The sequence below is a fragment of the Lonchura striata genome, chromosome 20 (assembly GCF_046129695.1).
Source record: "Lonchura striata isolate bLonStr1 chromosome 20, bLonStr1.mat, whole genome shotgun sequence".
NCBI classification, from domain to species: Eukaryota; Metazoa; Chordata; class Aves; order Passeriformes; family Estrildidae; genus Lonchura; species Lonchura striata.
The window spans coordinates 7,182,745-7,195,107 of NC_134622.1; the positions used below are offsets into that span (position 1 = coordinate 7,182,745).

Consider the following 12,363-nt stretch of genomic DNA (forward strand, 5'->3'; position numbering starts at 1 on the left):
TCTGGTAAAAAGATCTCTCTGTGATTTTTTTTATTTTTTTTTTTACTATATATAAATATATATATATGAAAATTTTTTTTTATTAATCTCCAATCTGGCTGGGTTCAAATGATGGCCAATTACCCACCAACACTTCTCGCTAATAAAATAAATTTTTACAGGCCCTAATTACTGCTTTCGCTGAACTGCTCTACAGGAAGCAGAGAGGCTGTGGCTCTCCAGACGGCAGCAGACAGGAAAGCTACAGTGAGGAACCGGCGTGCAAACGGAGGGGATGGAGGGGGAGCGCGGCGCGTGTGCCATGCGCACGGCGCTGGCCCGGCCGTCAGGGCCCCGTCAGCCGCTGCACCCACCACCTGTGACGCAAGGCTGCTGCTGGGGACAAGAGTGACGGCCACAGCTCCACGCCGGCATCCGCGGACACGAGCCGGAGGGAAAATCGTGTTTGGAAAGGGCTGCATCAATCACGCGTGACGGAGAGGCTGAGCCGCCTCCCATCGCGGCACCCAGCACAGAGGAGAGGCGGATTCTCAAGCCTGGCGCCCACCTTTGGTTCTCTCCGTTCCAATCGCAGTTAATTGAAGGAGACACAAATAGCAGGAAGGCAGAAAATCCCTCTGAGAACGCGAAGCATCCAGCCTGCTCCCTGCTACATACACACATACACACGCGCTGCTGCCTGCCAGCGCAGCACAGCCCCAAAGGGGTTCCCGGGTGTGACAAATGAGCAGAACCCACCGGGTGACCCGTCCTGCCTGAGTCCCGCTGCCCCGGCGGAAGCAGGGGGAGCAGAGCTGCTGTTCTCCATCAGGGAACACCCTCCGTGGCAGGAAAGCCGTGGCAAAACCACCGGCTGCTGGAGCCCTCCGGAGCGCGGCTGCCACGCAGGTATCCCGGCTCAGCTGGGGAAACGCGCCTCTGCGAGATTGATTGATTTTTTTTTTTCCCCCCCTTTCTTAACCAGGATTACACTAATTTCCAAAGCCTAATGGAGTCCAGCTGTGATGGGGAGGCAACGCTGCAGTAGTACAAAGACCTTTGCACGTTGGTGCAAACTTGTCCAACGCTCAGCACACACACACACACACACACACACACACACACACACACACAAAGCCCTATAAAAAGGATGCACTGCAGGGGGATATTTTTAGTCTTGACAATACAGCCCTAAAAATACGACTTTGCTAATACATCACTACAGAAATATTCCCAGTGTCCATTCAGGAACGGTTTAAAACATTTATTTTTGTTTCCTTTTGCGATGGTCAGAGAGGAGGGAGAAAATAGAAACTCATTGATAAGAGGAAACGAGAGAGACATGAAAAATTGAAAACTACCTAAAAGCTCATGGAGAGGTTTATTTTATTAGTTCTTAATAAATATCTTGCAGATTTCCTCAGGAAATACACCAGATCACATGTAAAATAGTTTGGTACTGATGTCAACTGTGTCAGCATATGAAATCTATTAGGGTGAAGCCACAGCAGGGTGATCAGCGTGCTGAAAAACTGCACGGCACTGAGGCGAGGGGGGGTGGGGGGAATCTCACGGCCCTTCCAAATTCTTCGAGAGGTAAAAAAGTCAGCCAAGACGCAGAGAGAGAGAAAAAAAGATCCCACATCCTGCTTTGCGCTGCCAGCAATGTGAAGTGCCCAGAGATTAATTCTATGTCTGGCCTGGAAATGTGACTTTAAAGCATCGGAGGGAGCGGGGAGGAGGAGGAGGAGAGAGGAACGAGAAGGCCAGGAGAACCGGGACTGGCACCGTGCCACCGACCCCCCTCCCATCCTTCCCAAGCCGTGTTTCAACGTAGACAGCAGTAAAGCCCAGCAGACGGCAGCTCCCGGGGCTGCCAGGGCCTCGCACCAGCTGGGGCGCGTCTCCCGCTCCCCGTGCAGATGGGCCCGGGAGCATCACTTCCTCTGCGCCTGCCTGCAGAGCCACCCGGGCCCATGTGGCCGCCTTTGGCCGCTCTCCTGGGGCCCCCCGGGCGGGACGAGCTGCGCTCCCAGCACCAGGCACGAGGGTTGTCAGCCCTTGGCTCCTCGGGCTGAAGGGTTTATGCTGTTCCCAACCCGCCTTTGGCAGCCGGCGCCTCCCTCTCCATCCCCGTGCCATTACCCGGGGAGCAGGCGCTGCTTTCGCAAGACGCCCCAGCTCCGCTGCCGGGGCCGGCGGAGAAGCACCGGGAGTTCACTGAGCCAGGGTCAGGGGGCCAGATGATCCCAGGAGGCATGGGAGAAGGGGGAATGGAGAAACTCCAAAGCTAAACCCATCCCCATGGGGTACCTCCTTCCCATTTCACAGTGACATGCTCCTGTCTGCTTCTCTGGGGTGGGACACGAGGGCTCTGTGGGCAGACAAATCACTTGTGCCCTCTGTGTGTCACCTATCAGCCAGCCCTAGGGCCACCACGGCCATCGTCAGCCACACCGACCAGCATTAAAAATGACTCTGCCATTAGAGATGGGCCATGTGCCTTCAGGGCTGTCACTGAGCCAGGATTAAACTGGCCTGCTCAGTGAAGCTGAAGTGAGCATCACACAGCCAGGGTGACACCTGAAGGTCACACCTTCCTCCTGACTGTCACTTAGCACAGGCAGAGCCAGCTCTGTACTGCCCAGAACCCAATGCAGGGCACACACAGCCCAGTTAGGGAAAATAAAAGATTTCCACACCTAAACCTGTGTGGGGTCACCTCCTGAGATACATTCAAGAGCAGAAACACAGCCTTGGCTGTGCTGCCATTCCTGATCTCAACATTAAGGCAAGAAGAGATCCCAACAAGCCCCCCCAGCACCAGGCACAGGATCCCCAGAGGGACTGCAGCCTGTGAAAAGAGGAAGGCAGGATGGAGCTGGCAGGGGATGAGCCTGTGGGGCAGCCCCTTGGAAGGAACTACACTCACTGTGCTGGCAGGCTGCACCCAAACCTGCACAGAGCATGGAGCGGGCAGCCCTCCCTGCCTACACCTGCAAGGTTATAAAACAGCCCTTCAGGCTCAATCAGGAGTTTTACAACTTCACAAAGCAGCATAATTAGCCTAATTATACAGTGTTCTCTCAGAGAATTAAACAGAAATACAGTAATTGACTTGGTGCTACTTAAAAGCATGAGGAAATCAAAGGTGCAAGGCACATTAAAGAATCAGAAATATCTCTTCAAAAGCAAAAGGACTTCCTGTCACACTGCAAACATCTAAAGCTTCACCAAAGCTGCTGCATCTGGTGCACCTCACTCTGACTCCCTGGCACCCCCTCTTTCTCCACCACCAAAGCTGGGGAGATGCAGAGACCTGGGACAGCTGCCTGAGCACCTCCTTTCTTGTTCCACAGCAGGACAGACGGACACAGTGTGCCACTGCTCCATTTCCCGCCTTTCATTTTACACAGCAACGCTGCTTCTTCATCCAAGTAGAGGTCGGATTCAGTGTTTGCAGAGCTGGCCATGCCTTGGAACCACAGCAAAGCCTCTCCAACCTCACCTCACCTGTCACTGATTGTCCTGATTTGCTGCTTGGGCTGCTGAAGCTTGGCTCTAAAGCAGACTCAGGCTTTATGTTTACAAATCATTTCCCCTCGATTTGTTGCCCTGAAATGAGATCCTGCTATCACCTCATGGAACAGCTTCAAGAGCAGATGTAAGGATGTGCTTGTGTGACAGGCAGACCAGGCAGAAGCCCCCAGCAAGCTCATCTAACACCACTTGATGTGGACTTTGCTGCACTTGAGCTGGAGGGCAGGAGTGGAGAGTCTGACACACCAGCAAACACTCAATTTTGCTGGAAACCTTTCCCTTCCCTGCCACAAAGCCCTGCTCAATCTTTTGCCTCCCAAGCCAACGTCTAGATTTCAGAAACTTGAACTGCCAGTGGAAATTCCCTGCAGCGTGTTGATTATTGCATCTCCTGCTGGCACTTGTGGCAAGGGGAAAAATAAGGTCACATGGCTTTCTGGACACACGTTTCACTAAGGAGTCTTGCATCAGAGGGCAGAAGCCAGCAGCCAGGAAAATAACTCCAATTACGGTAAATAAATCCCCAAATATGTGACAATCTGCCTTTTAAACAGGAAACAGAGGGGAATAAGCAAAGGAAGACTTTGGTCTAAACATTGCTGCCACCAGCCTCAAGAGCCCAAGAGCAAGACTCTGAAGATACGTCTGGGCCAGAATTATTTTACCTGAACTTTACTGATGTGTCTCAAGTCTGAGACAGCTTCCTTCCCTGAAGGGAAAGGCGCCGACAGTTCCCAGCAACTGTGCCAACCTCCAACACTCCCAATGGCTCAGAGGAGAAACCCTGGAGGGTCAGCTGCCACCTCCGGACACGTACATGTCCCTTAGGAGGCTCAGCACAGGAAGTTGTGTGGCTCCTGAGATGAACAATGAAGGTAGCACTCCCTGCACCACTTCAACCCTTCCTCCTCCTCACACATCTCAGGGTATGGGCTGTGTCTGGACACAGGGAGTAGCAGATATCACTCAACAACAGGTTCAGTGTAAAAGCCCTTTGCCAAGGCTGTGGCATCAAAGAGCCAGCTCGCTCAGGAGCCTCAGTGCAAGGCAGGCATCAAGGGGAAGGACTGACACCAGAATCATCCAGCCCTCCTCTGAGTTTCCTCTCCTAAATACCACTCGAACGCAAAGCAAATACAAGCAGCAATGTGAAAGGAGGGGAAGGATAAATTAAACATCCAGTTCCCCCAAACTTAAGGCCTTGGGAAGTGTTATGTCTTAACACCACCTCGCTAAAGACAGCACTGCCCAGTCTCAGAGGGAAAGGCACACAGCGACTCCAGGTGCAGCTGGAGATCTCGGTGCACACACCTCAGCCCACAACTGCTGTACATCAACCAAAGCCCCAGCACCCAGAGAAAGCCAGATGTCAAACTGCTCAACTCCAGCCTCCCTGCATCAAGTGGGCTTTGCACTACAAACCAAACCCCCAGGCAGGTGGAGGGACCTCAGGCTCTGCTCTCAACGGAGCACAGGGCTGCAGATGCTCAGCGTCCCCTCGACACAACCCTGCAATGTGACATCTTCATCACCCTCCTGGCTGTTTAGCCCAAAGGTGTCACAGCCCGCAGCTGAAGTGTGTATTTACCACACAAAGAGGGGAATTCAGAGGAAAGGACTCGGTTCTGCTCCCCACATAGGGAAAGACCAAGTTGCTTCTGCTGCTATCTATAGCCTAAGGTTTATTAAGCTTTCTTTTGTGCCTAATTTTAGAACTCCATCAAACCAAGGCAGTTACCCACAACAGTGCTTTATTTTTAAACTCAGGCAAATGCACTGGACTCTCTTGCATTCGACTGCCCCCACCTTTTGTCAGCTCCAACATGCAAGATGTGGTTAGAGCTTCATGAGAAGATGTGGAGATGAGGCTGCCACAGGTGATCAGAAGGTGCTTCCTCTGAGCCTCTTCTGATGCTGCAGACAGCTCTTTGAGCAGAGCAGGGTTTGGGTGGCAGAAACGAGACCATGGCAATGGTCAGAGCTGAGGCTCTGCTGAGGGCAGACACCACCACCAGCCTCTGCATCATCTCTAGGGATATTTTAAGGGTTCAGGCTGCCAGCCTGAATAGGTGTGGTCAGCAAAGCGAGACCTGCTGTGTCCAGCACAGGGCTGTGAGTAGGGCAGGATGGCAGTGGAGCTGGCTGCTGATTACCACAGCACAGCCTCCTCTCAGGGTCTGACCTGTCCTCTCCAATGAAAACAGAAAGTCCTGGACCTCCTTAAGTGCTGCAGGGGATTTGCACTGACCTACAGATATTTCCTCGTGTGTATCAAGATTTGGGCAAGATCCACATCTCGAGCTGGTGTCAGTGTTCAAGGAGCAAGCAGGGCCACGTGCCCTAGCAAACCCTTGCACAGGCTGCAGTCACAGCTGTGTGACAGCAGCTCCTCTCTGAGCCAGGCAGAGTCTCTCCAACCCCTGCAGCACCGACCTGCTCGGCCCTGGCCTCAGGACACCAGTGTGGCAAAAGCCACAGATACTGTTCTGAAGCTGCTGCTGTGAAACCTTCCTTTCTGCACGAGGAAGGTTTCCCAGCTGACACTACCTTGCACAGAGAACCCAACCCTGTTCCACTCAAGAAGACAGACTCAGGGTCTGCAGAGCAAAGCTCAGCCTGCCCCTGCCCACCTCACAACCCACACGAGCACAGTCCCTCTGCCAAGGCACAGCTAGGAGGTTTTCCTCCTTGCCCACTGCCCATGGCAGAGCAGATGCCCCACGCATGGGTCACCCTGCCCAAACTGTCACTTTCTGCTTTCCCAATCCTTAGCTAAAGCAACACGCTTGGCCAGACCCTCCCAGTGCCTCTGTGCCCTGACTCTGCTCGGCCCTGGGGGATGCAACTTCATTCCCTACATGTGCTGAGGATGCACATATGGCAGCCCCCTCCCTTCTCTACTTCCACCTAAGCTCGACCTCCTAACAACCTCCACACAGCACAGCGCAACCGGCCCGAGAGTGCCAGAAGGCATCCAGGTGCTGCAGCCTGATGCTTCACACCCACAGCCAGGCAAATTTGCTGGGATTTCCGGGAAGTGTCTCTAGGGTGCCCCGTGCTGCTGCACCCCCACCTTGGTGTGTGCTTGTTTGGAATGCGGGGCTGTCGGGGGGGGGGAGAGGGGAAGTTATTCTGGTGGTGGCCTATGAATAACATCCAGTGATTTATAGGAAGTATAATCCAATAATACAGTAAAATAAAACAGTGTGTCTGAGATGGGTTTGATTCCAGGAATTATAAAACAAATTATTAAAGAGAGAGAGAAAGAAAAAAGCCTCAGAGAGGCCAGATCTGAGTAAATTGGGCACAGATGGGCTGGAAGGGGGTTCCTCTCTCTCCACTCACCGAGATGCCCCTGCCGCAAGCACGGCTTCAATTAGTCTTTTCAGAAACCAGAGTTTTATTTCCCCAAATTACAGAATTAAAAAAAAATTAAAATTCTTGGAGTGTTTGTGGCTGGGATAAAGGGATCCAAACTTCTCTGTGAGTTGGTCGTGCAGATGGCTACCAAACTGTTAAAATGGGCCACCCCACTACGGCCCCACCCCAGCCAGAGCCCAGGATGGCCCAAAACACTGGTCAGTCACCTATGTCCCATCCTGGGAAGCACCAGCAACTTCAAGTCTCTGCCTTGTAGAGTGGCTACCTCTCTCTGCCTCTTTCCCCTAGGTGGGCACTCCTTGCCCCATGGGTTTGAGGTCTGCAAGAAGCTTTTTCACACCTGAAGTGCTCCTGACAGGAGGCAGCTGGGTCAGAGGGACCCTCACTGGCTGCATGCCTCCCTGGACAAAGCAGGAACACACTGTTTGATGCTGAACAGCAGGGGATGCACTTCATGTGGGAATTCTTTGGCTTCCTCTGTCAGAGAAAACAACAGATCCAATTCATCTCCCAGGATCTTCCCAGTGCTGCCCGGCTGCACAGGCAGCTGAGACCAGCTCCAGCATGCCTGGTGCTGTCCCTGGGGACAAGCACAGCTCAGCTGCACTGGGCACGGGCCACAGAGCCCTGCCTGTGCTCACCTGAGCCCTGGCACCCACTGCAGGGTTCAGGTAACCACAGCAGTGAGCTGCGTGGGAGGAGGATGTGAAATGCCACGTGCTGCTCACAGCTGGCTGGTTTTGAAACCAGTTTAAACACAGCACAAAAAAAGTCACCCTCTCAGAAGAGCACACGGTGACCTTGCGGTTGGCTGGTTTATGAAAAAGTGGCCGTGGCTGGGAGAAGAGACACAGAGGATATGTCACAAATCCCACAGGGGGACACGTGCCAGGACAGGGGCACCCCTGAGGGGTCACAGCCAACCCACACCACAGCAGAAGAATAGGAGTAAAAAGGCAAAGATAAGCAGATATAAACTATCATGCATGAGTCCCAACCTCCTGTGCTGCCCATTGCCTCACTGAAGGTCTGGGACAGACCAAGCACAGTCCAAAAATGGGAGACACTGAGGCTGAGATGGGGCAGGATTGTGTTTGGTGCAAGCCAGAGGAAGAGGGAGAACAGGTGCTTAACACAGCATTTAATTGTTGACTTGCCTTTTTCTTAATGCCTAACTCTTTACTTAAAAGTTATTCAGGGGTTAAGAATTTCATAGAATTCCCCACATTGTGACTGTTATGCCAGTGACACCACACCATGACTGCCAGCACCACTGCATCTTGGCACCAGGGACTTGTTACAAACCAGACATGGAGCAACAAGCACATTTACAAGTTTCTCAGGAGTAGCTGGGGCTCCAAAGCTGGAAATACAGAGCAGGGAAGGGAGGGAGCAGCTATCCCTGAAGAGAACACCCCCAGACAGCAGGGAAGAGAGGCTCAGACCTCCCTCCCAGCCCCAAACCCACACATCTCCTCCTGCTACTGCAAATTCAGTGTCGGGCCCATGTGATGGGAAGGACACAGACATGCTCTGCTCTCAGATTTGCAGGAGGATTTCAGTAGGAGGAGATCTCCAGAGGCTGTTTGGTCCAACTGCAAAGCTACATCCAGCTCTGTGGAGCGGCCACAGCCAAGCTCTGACTACAGCCGGCTCCCCAGCAATGCTTCCTGGCAATTTGGGATGCAGGCAGGGTGGGACTGCTCCCTGCGTCCTGCCAGCCTCCCACAGGCCCACAGGGGCGGCTCAGCCCCCTGGCTCTGCTGCTGCCCCTGCTGCTGCAGCTCAGGGAGGTGACTCATGTGCTGGGAAATGGAAGCCCGCACCTTCCCGACAGCGTTCCTGCCGCGCTCCCGCCAGGCCTCTGCCCACAGCAGCCCACACGCCGGGGAGCGAGCCAGCACCCTCGCTCCACGCAGGGGACTCCGTAATCGTTCCAACATTCCTGCCTTCCTTCTGAGCTCCAGGCCCTTTGCTGTTCTGCTCTTGATTTCCATCTGCACCCAGCTCTTCCCAGTGTGGCAGCATCGGCAGAGTGCCCAACCCGTGCCGTGCCAGCACTCGGCGTACGAGCGCTGCGAGACCACTGGGGCATTTGTGCTGACAGCAGGGTTTGCTTTGCCAACAACACTCTCAGCGATATTTCAGGGTCACCAGAGCGAAGAGCCCTCAGGGAAATCCCTGAAGGGCCCTTGGCATCAGATGGCAGCCGTGGTGCCATCCGACCTGCAGGCATTCCACGAGCGCTGCCACCTGCTCCGCACGCAGCCCCGGCAGGAACAGGTTTGCTTTCTCCAGAGATCCGAAAGCTGGGAGCAGCTGGCAGCTACCCACACAGGAGGCAGAAATCTCTGAGAATACTTATTTTTCATGAGATAAAAAGCACTCCCTCCGTCACTCACACACATCCACAACTCAGCTATGGAGGGACGAGCACAGCCCAGTGGTTTGAGAGCTGGGATTGCTTCCAGCTCTGCCACAGGGGCTTACCATCCATCCCAGACAAATTTCATCCTCTTCTTCCCACCCGCTCCTGTCTGTGGAACAGACACCACTATTAATTCACCTACCAGGGGTATTATTAATATTATGAATACAATAATTACTGTCACGCAGCGGCATTTGCTTATAATCACAAAGTACTTTGCAGCTCAAAGATAAACACGCCATCACTGGCTGGCATCTGGCAGGCAGGAGGGCATGGCTGCCTCACCAGTGGGATTGACAGCTTCCTCCAGGAGAGGAGAGTGCCTGCAAGGCAGGCACAGCACACAGGAGCCACTTCCCAGCCCTCTAACTGGTGCTTGTTTGCTCCATCAGCTGGACCTTGGCCACTGACCACCAGCCTGAGCAGTGGCCAACTGGCTCACATGGGAGGGATCTTCCAGCAGCAGCTCTCTGGGGCTCAGCCTGATTGCCCACATGCTGGCCTTAGCTGAAATCCACCAGCTGGAGGCCTTCATATTTGGGATGTAAATCCTAAGGCATCAGGATGTGAAATGCTGCTTCCTGCCACCCAGGGAGAGCAGCCCCATCCCTGCTCCCAAACTCACAGCTCAGGCAGACCTGGGTACCTGCTGCTGAGTGCATGTTGGAGGGGACACAGGGAAAAGTACAATCCCTGGAAGCATAATTTTAAACTCAGTGAAGAGACTCTGGTTTGGTGGCACCTCTGTTGCCCAGCACATTAAACTTGTCAATGGCAGAGACCATAGAGGAAGTGAGAGGAGGAGAGTAATTAATACTAGATCTGTGTTGCTCTCTGAATTATCACAAGGGCACAGGCTCCAACCTGGTGTTTCAGAGAGTGGCATCACATCCCTCACCCACCTGCATGGACACAGGCAGCCACAGCCAACAATTGAGGCCTCTGAGACTGTCCCAGCCCTCCTGGTGCCAGCACAGGCACTGAGCAGGGCCCAGCTTAAACGCTGGGAAGGCAGAGACATAAAGCAGCATCTTCCTTCTGTGTTGATGACTCAGGCTCCAGGGGGATGCGATGCCTCCTCACTCCTCAGACACCTCAGCCAGCTCCAAAGGCCCAGCCAAGGTCCCTTTGTGTTGACACCCACAGGCATCCAACCACCACTCCCACCTCCCCATCTGGTGTGTCCCCCACCCTTCTCCACGTGGGGAACGGCTGATCCCCATCCAGTTTCCCCTCCAGCAGCACGTGGTACCTTTGGGCTGGGAGTTGTACACTGCAAACATGTTGATGGCCACGAGCTGGAGCATGCGGGTGCTTCCGATGGGAGGGGGGCTGTGCTGCAGCAGCACCTGGAACTCCCTCAGGACCTCCTCGGCCACCGCAGGGAAAGTCTCCATCCTGCAGACAGAGAGAGAGAGGCTGTCGAGAGCAGGCTGTGCCCTGAGATGAGGGCTGGGAGGTGGGCATGGCTCAGCCCATGTCACATCTCCTGGGGAAGGGGGAATCCCTGGGGTGCTGTCTCCCAGCCAGGAGCTGTGGGGAATGAAGGTGCAGGCTGCTTCCTTGGAGAGGGCAGCGAGGGATTGCTCTGTGACCGACAGGCAGCATTCTTTTGGCAGGAAAACACGGCCTTTATGAGTCATTTCTGACCAACCATTTTTTTCTACTGACTTCTACCAATCTGGGAGAGGTGCCAAGGGGCCAGCAGCTCACTTGGACCAGGAGCAGCCCATGGGACTCCCAAGGCTGCAGCAAAATGCACACACTGGTGCCACATTGCGGATGTGGCAATTCCAGTGCATTGAATGCTAGCCAGAGCGTGCTTCCTCCAAAACTCCTCGCTGCAACATCGGATCCCATGGCACCGAGCCCCGTCTCCCCCCGGGCTACACACTCCTCAGCACTGTGATTGAGCCCCTAAACTTCATCACCTCGAGCCCCACAGGACAGGGACTCCCTGACTCGTGGAGCTGCTGACAGTGTCAAAGCTGGAGCGGGTCCCCGCAGCCGCAGCGCCGCTGTCGCGCGTCAGGACACGGCAGCCGGCGGCTGCGGGGCCACGGCTGGGGATGGGGTGAGCTTTCAACACCACTCACAAGCGCCCAAGGAAATCTGACACCTTTATCCCACTCTTCATCGCTGAGGGAATTAGCTGAGGTCACTTATCAAAGCTGTTGGATCCTCAGTAATCTCCCAGCTGAAGTGGGGTGAAAAATTGAAATTATTGCAAAGAGCATGGTCAAACCCCAAAAATGACTGAGGTGGGGTTGCCCACCGCAGTCCTCACCTGGTATCCCATGAAAACAATTTTATAACCAAGAAGCTGCCCAAAACCTTTGGAACTACTAAGGGGGAGGTCCTCCTGTCCCACTGACTCCTCTGCAGAGTTTGCTGCATTGACTGTTGTTTGTACATTAGAAAAAGCCACAGCCAGACCCAGCAGACTGAATATCTCCCAGAAAGTACCCACACCACTTATGAGTGACATTATCAAGTGCCCACATGGGAGTGAGGGAGCCAAAACCCACAGGGGGTGAGGCATCTGGAGCTGGGGCAGGCGACCTCAGGGGCCTCCACAGCAATTTCCTCTATCTTCCCCCCAGGAGATTCAGATCTTGTGATATTACTACAGGCTGGATTAATGAGCCACTTCTGGTAACCCACATGGGCAATTCTGCTGGGCTTCCCCAACAGACTTCAGGACAGTGACAGCTTTATTTTTAAAGATAGAAATAGCTTTCTTCTTAGTCATATTTTGTGGGTGCTTTTCATCACCTGGGTCTGCCTACCAACAGGGTACCCTCTCCTTGGGCACTGTTTGCTGGAGCAGTTCAAAGCCTCTGTTACCTTCCAAAAAACATGGGCTGGAACAAACAGTCTCCTTGCACTTTGTAGCTTTGCAGAATAGAGCAGCTCTGTCAGTACAAATGCACTGCTTTCCCTGCAAAAGGCAACTTCCCTGGATTTGGGGCACAGCCAGAGAATTAGAGCAAACTGATTGCTTCTAAAGACTTCCTAATTTTGAGAAATCTCAG

At 53.7% G+C, this 12,363-nt stretch overlaps 1 protein-coding gene across 3 annotated transcripts in view; it reads right to left on the reverse strand.

Moving 5' to 3' along the window:
• Positions 1-12,363, reverse strand: part of SMG6 (SMG6 nonsense mediated mRNA decay factor) — a 105,079-nt gene that overhangs the window by 67,617 nt on the left and 25,099 nt on the right. For all 3 annotated transcript variants that reach the window (XM_021551031.2, XM_021551030.2, XM_077787512.1), the window contains exon 10: positions 10,581-10,726. In XM_021551031.2, coding sequence (XP_021406706.2) covers positions 10,581-10,726 — 146 coding nt within the window. The remainder of the gene's footprint in view (positions 1-10,580; positions 10,727-12,363) is intronic.